This window comes from Penicillium griseofulvum (assembly GCF_001561935.1).
Source record: "Penicillium griseofulvum strain PG3 chromosome Unknown contig_79, whole genome shotgun sequence".
Lineage (NCBI taxonomy): Eukaryota > Fungi > Ascomycota > Eurotiomycetes > Eurotiales > Aspergillaceae > Penicillium > Penicillium griseofulvum.
This window is the reverse complement of record NW_024467420.1, coordinates 832,175-849,835: the sequence shown is the minus strand read 5'-3', so window position 1 is coordinate 849,835 and position 17,661 is coordinate 832,175. Positions and strand designations below refer to the sequence as shown.

The following is a 17,661-nucleotide window of genomic DNA, read 5'->3' as shown; positions in this document are numbered from 1 at the left end:
ACGCCTTCTTATACAACGTCAAACAGTTCCCTGCTCTTAAGAGAGTCACTATCACGCCTTCGGTTCACGGCCATATCTTTACTTCGCTCTATCCTACGCCTATGATTCGCACTTTTCCAAAGGGTTTCAATTACCCTATTCCACGGGGATGGTTGAATGGCCCAGTTGAACCACCCGTCGCATACCATTGGATAGGGTATCCAATCCCTATGATGACGAATATAGCGCTGGATCACCCGAGCGTCTCATTGCTTTACAGAGCATTATTCCAGTGGATCTATGGCCGAAACTACGCTGTTTTGAACCATCGCGCTTCCTACTATGGGCGGACAGAGATGCGCGCTCGCAGCTAGCTATTTCGATTGGGCTGAAACTGAAAAGTCCATAGATTGGTCGTGCAGTTTGGCTTGAAAAGGAGGTGCAAGAATATCTCTATGGAGAGGGACGAAATCCATTCTTGACACGAATGCCGCTGGACATTCTATGCGGAAGTGGAACCCAAAGGGATGCATTTGAGCCTTCTTTCGAACGACCTAATGTTCTAGGGGAGAATCGTAAAATATGAGGATTTACATTAAGAACTGGGAGTACAATGCCTCGGATCCGCAATATTGAAGCTTTTCAATCATATAGGGCTAGCGTGGTGCAATTTATTGCCCAGGTGAGGTGAGCCAGGTGAGGTGAGCTGCTGGCTCAGTTGCCCTCCAACTTTTGCTCAGTGAGCGAGTTAAATGCTTATATAACACTCAAGGGCGTGCCCAGTTTTACTCAGTGAGCAAAAAGCGGCTTGGGATGAACACTAAAGCGGAAAGGGAAAGCCATGTCGCGCGGCCTAAATTCCGGTATATATCTTATATGAGCCGGATGTTAAATCGGTTTACCTAATTGGGGGGCTATATGAGCGTTTTACGAGGACGCGCAGGGTCCTGCTGATTATTTTAAGGTGATTACGCAGTGACCTGCGCGGGCTTATGCTTCATCACAGGCGCTAAAACATCCAAAATAGAATGTGGACTCCAATAACGTAAAGGTATTTTGAATGCTTGTCTCTGTTCATATGCATATGTAGATGATCACCGTTCTTGGTCTCCGGTCACAGCCGGCTTATTTCCCTGCTAAAAACCGTTGGACTAATGGTAGCATGAAGAGCGTACCTGTTATTTATTTCATTTGAGACGAAAACACGTATAATAAAAGACAAGTGATCTGGATGATTGATCCTTTGTGAGACAAATTTGGCCTGGACCATTCGATTAAACACGTGTGGTTCACTCTACATATAATGGTAGATCCACCGCCGCTTGCTCTAATGTCTCAAAATCAGAGAATGAAACATTGTATCCGAGATGGCGCTTCAGCAGCTCGTGAGTGACAAAGCGTTCCGGCATATTCCCCTGCGCATCTAGGAAAGAGATACGGGGATTGGTATTGCTGATTCTCTGTAGCTCGTTTGCAAGACGATGGTGGTGTGGACATCTGTCTGCACCCATCAGGAAGATCGTGACATAAACCCAAGATAGGCCAAGCAGATCAAGCTGGAATTCGTTCATATCTGCTGGTTCGCCGTCGAGTATGAGAAGCAGTCTCAATATCGGTGTTTGTGGACCGGCTTGCCACCCGTACATAGGATGGTGGATTGCTGTTCCAGAGTGCTTTTGGAAGTGAAGCTCCTTAGCTTTTTGCCAACCTAACATGAGTCGAGTTTCTCCCCAAAATCTAACTTTCGACCATATTTGTTCCAAACTCTGGTGGTTGATGAGGCCTATGTAGCGGCCCTGATCTGCGAATGTGATGAATTGATAGCCTCGGGCGTTGTGGTCATGATTGATCATTGCTTGGGAAAAGCCCCGTATGATGGCTTTGGCGATATCTATTTCCTGAAGTTAGTATTTGATGTTGACTGGTCGAAGGGCAATATGCTCACCTTTGCTCTTTGGTTGGTTAGAGGCGGAATAACCTGTAATGAGGTGCTCATCGTAATTCGGGCGAAAGGGAGCGGAGTTCATAGACCTTGAGACCCCTAGAAGAATCATAGTTTCGTCTAAAGGAGCTGCGGGCTGCCCGGAGGGTCTGAAGGGAGACATGACCTGGTTCGAGTAAGTCTCGGAGATGGATTGAGCAATGCAAATATCGTCGCGTGAGAAGTATTCCATAGGCGTTTCAGTCGCAGATTCCATTCTAGACCGAGCCATGCTCATCGCAGAGATGGCATCGGGCTTCTTATTTTTGTGGATGCCCTCTGTGTTATCCATAACCCAGTATAGACGTTCCTCGGCGAGATCTTTGTATCCTCTCCAACTGGGGGTGACTCCTCTCCACCCACCAAATGCATCAATGGTAAATTTGAGAGGGTTAGACGTTGATTTCGCCCAAGCCACTGGAATAGGTTCGAAATAGCCTGCTCGAAGGAGGTGGAGATACTGAATTGGATGCCGGGATCGAAGACCGGCGGTCTTTTGTCTTATCCCAACTGTTTCTTGATAGGCTGCCACGAGCCGCTGCCATTCTTGATTCGGCCATCTGCCTTGCTCCTCCTCTAGGATAGCCATGCGTAGCGCCTTTGTGTCAATAGCTGCCTTTTCTTCCTTCTCCTCTGATGTCTTCTTTGATAACATCCTTTTCAAACTACCAAATGTCGATGTCTTGGGGCTTTCTGCGAGGCCCGAGGAACCATTTTGAAGGGTGAGTCCTTGGACAGCTGACAGCCTAGTATCGGAAGGAGTCATGGGGGTTTCCCCGTTTGGTACAGAGGTCTCTTCGGTACCCCATATCGTAGATGTTGGCTCCTTTGCATCAATAGCAGCCTGTGCAGCAGAATTGAGGGATGCATTCAATTGTATAGTCTTTCGAAGATACTGATTATAGCCGGACCGAGTAGGCTTTGCCGTATTGTAAGTCCCGGCGGTTGCAAACTGAAATGGCGACGGCACACGGCTATATGGACTTTTCATGACGAGGGTTGATAAATTGCTGTCATGATAGGCTGATTCACCTGCTCGTATGGGAAACAGATAGTTAGACTGTGGCCTCAACGCAACTGGTATCGTCAAATTGGCAGAGCTAACCTGGATAGATGACTGCTTTGGACCACATTTCGTGGACAGGAAGCCGGGCTGCCTTTGTCTCTTTGTATTTATGGACATCACAGTCGCAATTACAATATTCCATAGTGTGCTCTGGTTCAATATCGGCATTGAAAATGAGACACGCCTGTTGAATGCTGTGCAGGGCGGCCTTCACATCTTGCTATCAGTGCCGACGAACGTCAGTACTTTATCGAGATGGAAGAGTTCTATATCGTACTTCGTCTTTACAGCGGATGTTGGCAGCTGCAGTGAATATATTGGCGTGATGATGTACAGGCCCACTGATTGGTGAACTTGCATACGGTGGGGGGCGCATATCAGCCTCGGCATCCATCGCATCCATAGTGGTCGTTGGACTTGGATCTGAAGTCTCATTTTGGACTTCATAATACCGACTGATAGCATCCTCAAAGTTTTCCGCTCCCTTAGAGGTGTTAGTACAGTTGGAAAGGGAGATGAGAATGTCTTACCTCTAAAAACCTAAGGGCTGTTCCTTCATTGGCCTCTGGGGCGATGGAAATGAACTTGGCTATGTCATCTGTTGAGGCTAACATGATGAATAAATGGATTTAGAAGAAGTTGAACGTCAAATATCCTGCGGGGGCTCATTATATATGAGAAAAAGGAAGAAAGTGCAGGGATATATAAGTAGCGTGTTCTCGTTGCCCCGTTACATTATCAATGACTGCTACCTACCTACTACCACTAGACCTGAATTGGTGATCGGATAGGGAACAACCCATTTAATTGGCCCTTTGGCCTTTTCCCACCGGGGGCTAGAGATAGGGCGTTGGATTTAATGGAATTTCCTACGAAGTGCTTAAATTCATCTCAGGCCTTGCAATAGAAGATGGAAAAATGATACCGTTAATTGTTCATAGATGCGATCAGCGTCTATCGCCTTGTCAACTATAACCCAGCGATCTACTTGTACTAGATAATCCAAAACATGCCCGCCGTGATAAAAAACCAAACGCAATCTTCCCCAACGTAATGGTACAAGGCGGGAGGACTCGCGATAACATGCATTTCAAGAGCAGCCGGTCAGCTCCTCATTACTGCACGACCTGGGAGCAAATCGTCAGTGCTGACCGATACAATGGCCAGAGCAGAGGGCTCAAACCTTCTCCTGCAAGGAACCCATCCACTGATCCAAGCTGACGCTTTGGTCGGCACGATCCTCAACCAGCATTGTCTGAGCCCACAGACGCAAGCCGGGCTCACCATCCTCGCGGACAACGTATAGGTGAGGCACGATCATGCTGCCCACACCCTTGGCCCGGTGGTCCCGACTCTTCTCAACCACGGCCCGCACACGCTGGCTGAATTCGTTCTCGACATCGGGGAGGGTTTGCTTGCCCACGCGCAACTGGGACTTGTCAGGGACGCCAAAGACATCCTCGATAAGCTGTGAAACAGCATCGCGACCAACCCAGAGGAACTGGGTCTGGCCGTCATCAATGAGGTATAGACCATAGGGCACGAGGCGGCCCGAAGACAAGTTGACGGGAGGGGGCAGGATGATCTCGCCGGTCTGTTCATCAGGCAGGCCCGCATTGTCGGGCATGTCGTGGAGTGAGTACATTCTCGGGTAGATATATTGGATGAGGAGTGGCAGGGGCAAGGTCGACAGAAGGCAGAGAGCTGCGGACCGCATATCTGTGGGGATTTGGGCGGATTTGCGAAGACCAAGCTAGAGAAAATGGATTAGTATAGAACGGTTATCACTGACAAAATAAAGAAAACTCACATTCTTAATCATTGCAAGGAACAGGACAGGCAAGGCTCTCAAGTTGGCAGGGAACTGGAGGCCACCTCCGCTAACGCTACCGCCTGCAAGTTCCTTGCGGTAGGTCTGCAAAAGCTCGACGATCTTAGCTTGAAGAGCTTCACGTGCGGGCTCCAGGCCGCTGCTCAATGTGCGCTCAACGGCCTTGTGGCTGAAGAATGTGGCAATGGCCTGTTGATCAGCTGAAGCGTAGATGTCTGCCAGATTCTGGGTCGTTGGAAGGGCCAGGGTCAAGACACGGATACGACGTTCACCGTTGCAGGTAGTGTGAAGCACAGCCGCCTGCATGCAGACGACCGGCTTTGTAACAGTCTCATCAATGGCCACCTCAACCACGTAGGCCTGGTCACGAGGGAAGGCCGGGAAAGCACAGAGGTCGGAACTACGGTTGAAGAAGTTGCCGTAGAAGGTGTTCATACGCAGACCAGTGGTTGCGCGCACGCGGAGAACGGCCTCCAGACCAATCTCCGAAGAAAGGTAGTCAGAGAACTCACGGGCGAACTTCATGGCATCTTCAGTCCGTGCAGCGTTCCAGCCAGGGTAGAAGTAGGTCTGACCACCAGTGTAGCGGGGCAAGCAGCTCAAAGATGCCACATCTTGGTATTGCGATGAGAAGAGGAACATATCCACAGAGACTTGAGCTTTTGAGCATTCGACTGCAAAGCTTTTGTAGAAGGAGTTTCCGGTTTGAAGTAGACTGGATTCCTTGCTGGTGCCCAGCACCTTCTTATCTTCTCTCATAGTGAGCGCTCCGTGGCCAAGGTTAGGCAAAGATGAGCTCAGGACGGTCATCTTTCCACCGACGGGGGAGATCAACTTGTAACCAGCTCGCAACGCGGCACCCATGGCACAGCTGTTGTTTTGGGTGTTCTGGAACATTTCCTGCAGCTTTTTGAGGAAAACCTCGATGTTCTCGCGGCATTCGCTCAGCGTCACCAGGAGATCACCAGGGATGGGAAGGAAAGGCTCGTCCAGATCACTGACAACCAACATCCGGGGGTCCGAGGACTCGGACTCGTCCCGGGGAATGCTGAAGTAGTGCAAGCTCGAGTCCACTGCAATGAACCCGAGGCGAGTACGCCGGTCTGCGTTCGGGATGCGATCAAGGCTCTCCTGGATGGTGCGGGCGGTGGTGGCCAAAAGACCGTTGGTCACCGATGCATAGCTCACATCGATCAAGAAGAGGTAGACAAGAGGTTGAGGTGGTCGGACCATGTATTCCTGCGGCGCAACGAATTCGACCATGCTGTGGTTGAGATCGGCACGCAGTGCCCGATCGGCGGGCTTTTGCAATGTAGAATCCCAATCAAAGGCTTGTGGCACGTCGTTCGTCAGGTTGCACATATTACAACGCCAGCGGTGGCCATGGTCGAGGAAAGTGACGAAGGGGTTGATATATGAGCGGCAACGTCGGCATCGTGAGATGACTTGGTCTGGAATCACAGGAATAGGGTCCTCGGCGTCGTGGAGAGAAGCATACGGTTGGATGACAAGGGCAAAGGGCAGCTTTGACTTCTTCAGGAGGGAGTTTGTTGTGGGGACAGCGTTGAGCGTGGATCGCATATATTTCGTAGGGCAATTGGCTTCGGGCGATGGGTAAACACTGGTCTGTCAATTGTTAGTATATCAGTGACCTGGGCAATATGAATCTATACATACTCCCGGAGGCAAGATAATTGGAGGAGGGGGATAGTCCAGCTCGGCAACGTTGAAAGGTTGGGATCGAAGGTCCGTGGGGTATAGCTGGTTAAGCTGGACTTGAGGTCGCATAGGGGCTTGGGCTACAGGCTGCGCGGGCGGCATGTGATGAGGCTCGCTCATGCCCATTCCTCCGAACTGTTGTGTCATCTGTGTGACATCTGCGGCAGCAGGCGCGCCATATGATGGTGCTGCGGGTTGCATCTGACTGGGGTCCGCACCGTAGGCGGGTTGTTGATATCCTGCAGCTTGGGGCTGTGGAGGGTAGGCCCCGTAAGCACCCCCAGCTGTGGGCTGTCCACCGAGCGCTGCATTGGCGCCAGAGCCAAAATCAAATGCCTCACCAGCATACGCTCTCTTCTTCTTTCCAGCTCCAGCTGCGGGCACGCCTTGCCCATGGACCGGGGACTGTGTGGGTTCCGGGGAGCCGTAGGCGGGCTGGCCATACCCTTCCTGGGGAGGGAATCCCCCTTGTGGTGCTGCCATTAGAGTTGAGTAAGTTGTGTTTAGTCGTACTTGAGGGTTGGGAAGAAAAGAGGGTTGCGCTCGTCACGAAGTTGGCGGGTCGAATCGATACGAGGAGGCGGTGGTAACAGCTCCTGGAACCCCACAATCAGTTTCTCGTCAACGGAACAGAGTGGACCTGGTCTGCATACAAGATAGGCTGTACCTTTAGAAAACCCAGAAGTATCACAAAAGGCAGTAGCGAGGCAAAAGACAGCTCACCAGAAGTGACCAAGGGAGTGTGAGAGAGGCGGTGATGATGGTCTACGGTGGCCTTTAGGTCGAGGTGCTTCGACCAATCAGAGGCTATAGAACATGTGACGAGAGGCGTGTTTTTATATTGTACGACAACGTCTGATACTGAGCATAAGACCGTTTATTTCACTTATATGTGCTATTTATTCTCATCAAGCTGATCTATATCTACTGTTAGAGGTTGTCAGGTAACCCCTAGTTCAAGCGTAGAACACATCCCCGGATCATATTGTACTGTCAATTGTATAATGAGAATATAGAATTTCCAAGATGATCACTTTGTTCAAATTGTAACGAGGCAATTATATATCCCATTAGAGTGCTCGAGTGTCCAAGAGTGTACTGTATAACACTTGTTGAAGAGCAAAGAGGTGGTTGCCCTGCCAACACCAACCCCATCGGCTGCTGCACAAGAGAACTCCTCCACACGTTCCACAACCATCAGTTTCGCATACACCGAGTAGTTAGTTTCGTTTCTTTGTTTTTTTGGGGAGGACTTTATTGTTCTTTGTCTCTTTTTTTTTTGGCTTTTACACTTCGTTCTAGTCATTCCTTCGGTTTTGTTTTGATTGGATCAAATCCCTGACTTCCAGGACCATCACACGATAATTGAATGAACATCCCGCCACAATGAGTGTCCGAGTCGTCGCGCGTATCCGTCCCCTTCTCAATTCCGAACGGGAAGCCGATGTGATCCTTCGTACAGGATCTTCCGCTATTGCCGATTCCAAATCACGCCAGTCACTCATTGGCAAGAGTGACAAGAGCGACAAGAAATTGGCGGCATTGAGAGACAGGGATAATGTGGTCCGCATCCCAAACCCTAAGAATGAGGGGGAGGAGTATGCGTTCCAGTTCAATGGTGTCTATGACGCGGAGGTGTCGCAACAGGAGCTGTTTGATGCTGAAGGTGAGTTGCTGTTCAAAGTGTACCAGGCCCGCTTTGGACCAGTATACTGATCGGAGTAAAAGTGTCACCAACGATCAAGCATCTCCTCAACGGATTCGACGTGACACTCTTCGCATACGGTGTCACCGGAACAGGCAAAACACATACAATGCGTGGCGGGAAAACCCTGGCTGACCGAGGTGTGATTCCCCGTCTACTCAGTGGTATCTACAGACGCAGTCGGAAGATTGAAAAGGATAGCAATGGGGAGACGACAGTTCAGGTTGCCTTGAGTTATTATGAAATCTACAACGACAAGGTGTACGACTTGTTCGAGCCGCTCGAGAAGCGTACAATGGCAGGTCTTCCCCTCCGGGATAATGGCGGCAAAACTGTGGTTTGTGGCCTCAGCGAGAAGCCATGTACAACCTTGAGGGAGTTTGAGCAGCTGTATGACCAGGCCAACACTAACCGATCCACATCCGCAACGAAGGTTCGATAATGCCCACCACTAGGGTCTCAATCATCTGCTAAACATCCAAATATAGCTCAACGCCCATTCATCTAGATCTCACGCCATTCTCGGCGTGAAAGTCACCGTCACCTCTCCTGACAAGGTTCGCACCAGCACCGCTTCCGCTATTGATCTCGCAGGATCCGAAGACAATCGACGGACAGAAAATGATAAGGAGCGCATGGTAGAATCGGCTAGCATCAACAAAAGTCTTTTCGTTCTGGCGCAGTGTGTCGAGGCTATCAACAAGAAGCAGCATCGCATCCCATACCGGGAGTCCAAGATGACAAGAATTTTATCCTTGGGACAGAACAATGGCTTGACAGTGATGATTCTCAACCTTGCACCCGTCCGGTCTTACCATCTTGACACAATTAGCTCTCTGAACGTTGCCAATCGCACACGGAAGATCGAGGTCCGGGAAGTAGAAAATGATCCCATGTTCAAGGGTCCGGCCCGGCCATCTATGCGGCCATCTATGGGCACGCGACAACCTTTGCGGGCACTGACAGCTTCCGTGAACGTCAATATGCCGGCGCCTGCTGTGAAGGATTCCACAGAAAAAGAAGACGGCAAACCCGTGAAGGCATTCAGCGTATATTCGGACAAGCCGCAAACCAAGCTCGTTAGCCAGCTCCGTAAACCGGAAGCGCCGAAACGCACCTCGATCTCCAACGCTCCTTCCGGTCTTCCATCATTGAAGTCCGCTCGCCAGAATCTGGGTGCGCAGCCACCCGCACGCCATGACGACTTCTCGGCTGCTAGAATTGAGGAAATGGTTGAGAGGAAGGTTGAGGAGATCTTAGCTGTGCGGGCTGTGAGCGAAAAATCGAGGCAGACTAAAGTCCATGAACTTAATGAGCAGCTTCAAAAGCGATTGGAACAGTTGGAGCAGCGCATTGATGGTACAGAAGATGCGCGTGCTGAGGGTCTGTCATACCTCCTGATGGCTAAACAACATCAAGCACGTGGTGAAGACGGCTCAGCCTTGAGAATGTACCAGCTGGCGGCTCCCCACTTCCCTCACAATGAGAAGCTGGCAGGCAAGATTGCTGCTCTGAAGGAGCGCGTTCACGCAAAGGCTTGGGAGGAGAAAGCCCATTCTCCGCCCAAGGGTAGGGGTAGCATGCTCTCTTTCAAGAAGGATGTAACACAAACCCTCGGCAAACGCCAATCAGAGAATTATGAGGATAGCTACATGGACCAGACTCATGCCGGCTTTTCAAGTGACGAGGATGTCCCTCGTCCAAGACACAAGAAGCGTGCTGCAGCCAAGCTCGGTCAGATCGAGGAAGCCCCCGAACTCCTTGATAGTGAGGACCCGTCTATCTCTCCCCGAACTATGCATATTCTTTCCATCATCAACTCACGGGATGTGAGCCAGATCAAATTGCTCAAGGGAATGGGCGCCAAGAAGGCAGAGGCTCTTGTTGACTGCCTCTGCGAGATGGACCAGACATCATTGGACACAAACGACAGTGGAATTGTCTCAGATCAGTCCCAATTTCAGGTCAATAGCCTGGCACAATTGAGCCAGCTGAAAGGTGTTGGAGTCAAGACTGTCGAGAACATGAGACAAGGAGTATTGGCTTGATTGCTGCATTTTTGGGCGGCATTTACCGGAGCATAATTTTTCTCTTTTTTCATGCATCATGCTTCAGCGACGGTGCTATGGCGTTTTTGTGTTCATACTCTTGTTAGATATTCTGGTCTGTCTTTTGAATCCATCATAGGTACTTTGGGAACCCCATCGTAAACTTTTGTTTTCATAAACCCTTTTATCATAATCATCGATCCAGAAAGGATAAACCCTACGGCTCCGGCTAGAAGGTCTGGCCACTTGAGTGGCATTTTTTTACAATACAGCATCTTCTTTCACATCCTTTTTAGTGTTTTAGTATAATCATTCGAACTGCTCGTCAACACAGTTTATTAAATTAAAGCCCTAACCCCTTTAAAAGACCCTTCTCCTGTAAACCAAGCTCTTCATCAAGTTTAATCCACAACCTCGATCTAGCCTCTGGATCATTACAATGTGATTTCATAGGCGCTTCCCATATCCGATTGATATATTTCCCACCCCCACGCCCATTTCCCGCACTAACACCCTGCCTCTTAGGATCTGGTCCAAACTCCGCACTAGTAGCCGCATGAGAAATAGCCAATCCACCCTGCTGCGTCGTGATAGCAACATATCGCAAAAGCAAATTTAGTCCACTCGGCGTCCCACCCGCATTCGCAAGACCGTCCCATATCCCCGATGCCACAAAGCCGGGGTGGACGCCGTTGATTGTGATGTGGAGGTACTCTGGTCGTTTGAGGAGTCGGGACTGCATCTCTACAACCCACATTTGGAAGTAGAGCTTATTGTTCCGATAATCGTTGCCCCGACTGCCTGGTTCGCCATTCACATGGTCCAGATCGAAGAGTCCTAGATGGTGGTAACATGATGTTGTGCAGATTACTCGTGGCTCGGCACTGCGTGCTAGTGATGGGAGGAGGCGGAGGGTTAGTAGGACATGGGATAGGAAGTTGATCTGGGAGATTTATTAGTTTATATTCGTACGCAAGATCAAGGAAGAAACGGACCTGATGCACTGCTTGGAACCCATCCTTTGTTATACGGGTTTGCTGGGTAGGCTCTGCAATCCCGGCGTTGTTGCATAGGATATCCAAAGCGCGGTCGCATTGTAGCCATTTTTGGGCAAATGCTTCAACGCTGCTGAGATCTGCCATGTCGATTGCCCACCATTCTATAGTGGATGAATGGCCATTTGCCGTGGCGAGGTCTTTGCATTCGTTCACCGCTGCTGTTGGGTGTTGTTCCCATGCTGGTGGCTCGCGACAGGCAAGTATGAGGTTTGCGCCCCATGATGCGAAGGATTTTGCTGCTTCGAAGCCGACGCCGTTATTGGAGCCGGTTATAATTATCCATTTTCCTGTCAGATCGGCGCCGGGGACTTGTTGGTCTGTCAGGAAGGTGGTGTTCGTTCCCCTCCCGGCTTGGAATAGATCGTTTAATACGGAGAAGATCCACGGAGCCATGTTAGGATAGGTGGTTTTCTGCGAAGATTAAGGACAACATAGAAGTTCCTGCAGAGCTTGGGCTTAGGATCGCCTTATAAAACACTAGTTAACCTTCTCTATGATAAGGGGCGGCCCCAAGGCTTAGCCCCATCTTTTTAATTCCGTTGCCTTACTCCTACTCCGTACAGATCGAATATAAAGGATCTGTAAAAATGACGCCGAAAATGATAGCTTCTGGTGCCTAGAAACGGCCGCCTTTCCACTATATAACTTTCAGCGGCAAGCCACCGGTATAGCAGTGGCTGATGAAGTCCGCCGACTGTGCAGCCCGGAGCCCTCCTTGGAAAGACCGGTTAAATAATTCTCCGTCAAAGCTATCTCAGACTAGATCTGACATTATTTGAGTCGGGGTACTTTTAGGTACATCTTTTGAAATTGATTTTATGAACTTGCGGAACTTCGCCTTGCTGTCCATGCGATGATTCCAGCAGTCCACTGCGTATAACAGCTCCACCACCCGTAATATCTATAAAATCCCAATCACTTTCCCCAGTTGGGACCTTATCGAATGGATAGGGTATAGAGGGCTCTGGAACCTACATATCAACGGTTGGTGATGGTCCGTACTATATGTCTTGCAAACGCTAACACAATACCTTAGGGAAATGGTACCGCTTCTATCGTCCTCGAGCGCGGATAAGTCCCCCTGACGATGAGTCGACATTGTGAACAACTAAATATTTACGTGATAACCCCGACAATCTTGAAGGATGGGAGTCAGTCCCATTTCCTAGCCTACTTCACTCAAATCTAGATTTTGTATACACTATCGATCTAGATGCAGGTACTTTCACGATCTTATCATGGAGTGAGTTTGACGGATTATTGATACCTTCGGCAACACGTATAGATCTCACCGAGATCCTTGAGATATCTAGCATAAATTACTGTATTGTGTAAAAGCCTCGATATATATTCGGTGAAAATATATGCGAGAGTAACACACCGGAAGTAAAGTAATTTGAGACGTTTGAAATGGAATTTAGTATGCCTACACCAATGAATAAGCTGTAGGGGCGATTCTTTACTGACCTCGTTTTTATTTGGCGCTTTTATGTCGATGACCCTTTGACTTGGAGATATAATTCTCCTGTATTTAGGGTACTAAGTATTGCTTTCCTGCGTCTTACAGCCTGGGATTTAGAGGTATCTTCCGATTGCAATGTTGAGCTTCCAATCTCATTCGAGTTGATTCTACTTTAGAGCTACCCCAACGGGGATGTCTATTGGTTTTATAGATACCTTGTTGTTTTATACGATGACGTTAAATATAAAGCCATGATAAACGGAGCCGTCTTAAAAGCCAAGTTATATATTAGCGATTCCCCGCGTACGCATGCCAACGTTCGCATGATTGTTATCTTACCACATCATGTCGCTTTCGTGCAGCTTTCTCAGAAGGTTATCCTGGCCTCTAGGAGCCTTATATTACTTTCTAACCATTCAGTAACCTAATATTCACCGGGGTTCTATGCTCTAGCCTGGGTCCTAATATCAAACTGTTGGAAGAAGCCTTGTGCCTATAGGGAGAAGTGGCCAGTTAAGATACCGCTTGAGGTTTTTCAGATGATTTTTTATAAACTTAAACCGCGAGACGTTGTATCATTTTCGTAGGCCTCCTTAGATGCTGAGCAATGCTACTATGCTTCAGATTCCTAGTTCAAGAATATTGACGTGCAAAGTTTCAAGTTATCTATACCTTACTGCGGCAAGCGCACTGGACTAGAGAGACACGGTATTTGTTGTTCTAAATGCCTTGCTTGGCAACACTTGAAATATGTCGGTCAGGAAAATTATCCTTCCGGCTCTTAGTACGTTTGTATGGGCTGCCAGGAAAAAGCCTGTATGGTACTTGATCCTGGCGGGATAAATAGGTTCAGCCGTCGGAAAATTAGGAAAGGATATCAGGTTAGAGTTGGAGGTTTTGTTAAATCGCTTCAATTGCGGCTCTCCAAGCCTTCCCATTCATGACCAGAGCTACAATTCCTGGGAAATCTTGACTCAGTTCCGCCTTCCCTCATCCAGTATACAATCCTTTTTAACCACTCCTTCTCTGGGCTGGCTTATGGATTGGAAGATAGCTCCTAACTCGCGGTTGTCAACAATAATAATTCAATTGCACTAAATGGGCTGGCAAGCTAGTTCCCACTTCATCCCAGACATGAAACCGAATCAATATATATCCCTTGACCCTCAATCCTCCTTTGTATCATTCAATCCGTTAAACGGCCTTTAGCGAGCGGGCGGGACATCATGTTCTGCCATATGAAGGGAAAAAGAGAAAGGATTGGTGAGATGAGCGGCTTTTGTGGGTCCCACTCCGATCGATAATGCAACTACAACTAGTGCAAATATAAAACCACCCTTGATAGATTACCTAAATAGGAAATACACCTAAGGCGCTAAGTAACGGTAGAACTATAGCACTCTAGATCGTTGTATAACCCCGACTAAGAACTAACCTATTCGTCTCTAAATATAGGTTTACCGTCAACATCATCTCTAAGAACTAGGCCGTCCTTTACTATATTAATCTATTCCTATAAGCATATTTGTGAGAATGTACTGACCTCAGGTGTATGCCCTATTAACCGGTTAAGATACAATGACTGGGAGGGAATATAATGTATTGTCTGTCTGTGTGCTAAGACTAATGCTTACAAAATTAAGAGGAACCCAGGGGGATCCCTGACTATAGGGATAATCCTCTACTAGTTCCATGGAAAGGAATATCCTATAGCTATTAGTATAATAACCTTGAAAACGATATACTTGGTCAGCGTAGGTATAAAAATAGATTATATCGCCAAGAGAGGGAATATTATATAGTAAATTTAATATTATAAAACTAACCGGATGTAGTAATTTGTAGATTACGACATCCTGAATTTGACTCGTTTCATCTTTTGCAGAGATATTTTAGCTTGCTACAGCTGGGCTATTGACATTCGAAGAGGGAGAAAAGCAAGAATCAGTTCTCGATTAGAAATCTATCTAGTATGTTATATTTGCAACAGAGAGGGGGAATATCTATAAAAAAGACTCATAAAAAAGAGACTCGGCGAGGCCATCTCTTACACCTTCGTAAGTTTAAACCCACCAACAGCGCCCCGGGCAAAAACAAACATAACAGATCCAGCAATCATAACAACACCAGCGAATATCTGTAGTCGGGTATAATCGTCATGGAGAACATCTGGCACCAAAGCACCACCAATAGGAGTACCAGTCAAGGCCGCAAAGGAGATGACAGCAAAGAAAGTGCCATTCCGCACGCCCACCTGACGCAGATCGGAGATTTGCGCTACAAGAGCTGGCGCAAGTGAGACAAATGCACCGGAGCCAAAGCCGTATAGGGCACTGAAAACAATTGCCGGAGCATTGCCCCTTGATGGCAGCCAGAGGGCTAGAACGAGGATGGACGAGAAGAACGTTGTTAGAACCATCATGTTATAGCGGCCGATTTTGTCAGCGAGATAGCCTGGAAGTGTACGGCCGAAGATACTGTTTAAACGTGTTAATACATCAACGAGGTGTGTGTGGACCAAAGAGAAAGCTTACCTAGAGGCATTCAAAATCGGAATCAGATACCCGGCCAGATTGGCAGACATGCCATATCTCTCAGCCTGGGTGATAACAAAAGTGAATGGCAAAAACATGCCCCAAAAGAAGCAAAAGGCAGAAGCAAGCGTAAGCGCAAACTTGAGTTCAGCCAACGGCCTCAGGAAACCCAGGAAATCAAATGGCTTCGGGCGATGTGACAATCTCGACTTTAGGGTGAGATTGGTGATACCCAACATGAACAAAATGAGGAAGGCGCAGATTCTCATCGCCCACGGGAACCCAACTTTGGGAATCAGTTGGGTGACCATGATAGGGAAGATGACTCCTCCTAGACTTGATCCAGCGGCTGTTACGCCGAGGGCGAAAGCACGACGCTTAGCGAACCAGGTGCTGACGGAGTTGACGGAGGCGTTGAAGATGGCGCTTGCGCCGATTGGGCTGCAGATTCCTTGCGCGAGGATGAATTGGTAGTACTCTGTTGAGAGGGAAGCCATCATTAGACCGAAGACGTGGAGGATTGTGCCGACGAGGAGGATCCAGCGCGGGCCGTAGCTGTCGAACAGGGTTCCAAACATTGGGCCCTAGGAGGATGTTAGGATGGGTCTTGGGGATATAGTGAACTGATTCTGGGGGAATGGTATACGCACGCAGAAGAACATCGTGAAGGTTTCTAGCGATGTGATCCATGTTACTGTACTGGTGGAGAACTCCTTCAGTTGGTGACTTTCGTAGTATGCTTGGAAGACTCCAATGCCTGTATGATGTTAGTATTTTGTTCGATTCGTGTTTTCCGACAGAACTTACAATTGATCCAGCCGAAACTAACGAATAGACCGCAGAAAGCTCCTAGGACGACCAGCCATGCCTGTGTACCTCCATCAGGTGGCGGACCGATCACTGGTGTCGCGGGTACTGGACCAGCAGCAACTGACTTCTCGGAAGGTGATTGTATGTCTTTTTCCAATGGCCCGAGTCCTTTCTCGGTATCATTATTTTCATGCATACTCATGGTGGGCGTTGAACCGTTGGAAAGTTGTATACTGTCACTGTCGGTAGAGGATACAATCTCAGTCTGATGTGCCATCTCTGAGGATCTCTGAGTTATATAGACTTTTGAAATATTAGAATATAATAGTTCTCAACGGGAAGTATAAAATTAAATAAGATTGTGTGTCAGACAAGTTCGATTCAAAACTCACCTCAAGAGCCGTTTGGCTGGGTTCGTGGATTAAAATGCCGAGAGCTTCGAGTACATTTCAAATTTGCCAAGTAGGCTTATTATTTAAGGCTAAGATTCAGATATCCGAGAGAAAGTCGGAAATAAGTAGTCACTTCGGACATCGCGTTCTACTCTGCTAAGTCCGAGACGTCTAACTCTTTTCATACTAACCCGGCCCCTAACTGACAAACCACTCCATACTGGATGAGGCTATCAACTGCAGACATATGCAATAACCCGAAGACCAATGCCGTATTGCCGGGATATCGGAAATAAAATATTGGAAATATGAAACATAATTCTGGTTAGATGCAGCTGAAACAACTCAATCTCTCTGCCCAGGTGATATTACCCGATTATAAATCACCTTAAAACCCCCAGTTCATCCTGGAACCTTTTCTTTTTCCTTTTTTTTTTTTCAAGAATCCGAGAAAAGCAAAAACATCTTTGAGTAATCTCAATTTAAGCTATTATTTTGCATAGATTCTCGAAAGCGTATACTTCCGTGACTTGGGGTTTATTGACACAGTAAGCTATTATTCTCCTCCAGGGCTACTCCTTACTCCGCAGTGAGTATTCTTCTACAGAAGCCTACCAAATAAATATGAGGGATGATTGAATTTTAATTGTCGAATTCTATAGAACTAGATATCCCTCTCTACTTTACATCCCCGATAATAGCAACAGTGATAGTAGCCCGAATCCGAGTCATGTCGGCTTCATGACGTGAAGGAAATCATTAAGAGTTCTCACACCCCAAGCAGCTTTAATTTGAACATCAAGGCTGGAATGCTACATCGGATTGAGATGCTTCACAGTCTAGAGCAACCCAGGAAGCCCTAAAGGTTCACCTGGGCAACAGTAAGAGGGAAAATAGCCCTAGAGGTGGAGATAGATCTGAATTTAATCCTGTCACTTTTGTGAGGACTCTTGTTCTCAGACCTGATATCTGTTGTGGTATCACATGGTCTCAGCTACTTAGCTAGCTTCAAACTACTCGTTTGTAGAGAACCAACCTTTCTTCACTTCTCTGCTCTTCTATCTTCACTTCTCCTC

At 47.9% G+C, this 17,661-nt stretch overlaps 5 protein-coding genes across 5 annotated transcripts; 1 reads left to right on the top strand and 4 right to left on the bottom strand.

Annotated features, from left to right (window-relative positions):
• Window positions 1–1,268: 1,268 nt before the first annotated feature.
• Window positions 1,269–3,640, bottom strand: PGRI_002640 (uncharacterized protein; the record flags this gene model as incomplete). Its single annotated transcript, XM_040787977.1, has 5 exons — window positions 1,269–1,870; window positions 1,925–2,992; window positions 3,066–3,246; window positions 3,304–3,510; window positions 3,557–3,640. 5 exons carry the CDS (start codon window positions 3,638–3,640, stop codon window positions 1,269–1,271), a joined length of 2,142 nt encoding a protein of 713 aa, XP_040651749.1.
• Window positions 3,641–4,203: 563 nt separating this feature from the next.
• On the bottom strand, window positions 4,204–7,059 carry PGRI_002630 (COPII subunit SEC24; the record flags this gene model as incomplete). Its single annotated transcript, XM_040787976.1, has 3 exons — window positions 4,204–4,779; window positions 4,837–6,483; window positions 6,535–7,059. 3 exons carry the CDS (start codon window positions 7,057–7,059, stop codon window positions 4,204–4,206), a joined length of 2,748 nt encoding a protein of 915 aa, XP_040651748.1.
• A 903-nt stretch (window positions 7,060–7,962) lies between these two features.
• Window positions 7,963–10,329, top strand: PGRI_002620 (kinesin family protein; the record flags this gene model as incomplete). The annotated part of the gene is made up of 3 exons (XM_040787975.1): window positions 7,963–8,242; window positions 8,305–8,714; window positions 8,770–10,329. The coding sequence occupies 3 exons, from the start codon at window positions 7,963–7,965 to the stop codon at window positions 10,327–10,329; spliced, it is 2,250 nt and encodes a 749-aa protein (XP_040651747.1).
• Window positions 10,330–10,672: 343 nt separating this feature from the next.
• PGRI_002610 (Short-chain dehydrogenase/reductase SDR) lies at window positions 10,673–11,780 on the bottom strand (the record flags this gene model as incomplete). Its single annotated transcript, XM_040787974.1, has 2 exons — window positions 10,673–11,272; window positions 11,325–11,780. The coding sequence occupies 2 exons, from the start codon at window positions 11,778–11,780 to the stop codon at window positions 10,673–10,675; spliced, it is 1,056 nt and encodes a 351-aa protein (XP_040651746.1).
• Window positions 11,781–14,896: 3,116 nt separating this feature from the next.
• On the bottom strand, window positions 14,897–16,470 carry PGRI_002600 (putative MFS monocarboxylate transporter (Mct); the record flags this gene model as incomplete). The annotated part of the gene is made up of 4 exons (XM_040787973.1): window positions 14,897–15,326; window positions 15,384–15,967; window positions 16,034–16,140; window positions 16,191–16,470. 4 exons carry the CDS (start codon window positions 16,468–16,470, stop codon window positions 14,897–14,899), a joined length of 1,401 nt encoding a protein of 466 aa, XP_040651745.1.
• Between the last annotated feature and the right edge of the window lie 1,191 nt (window positions 16,471–17,661).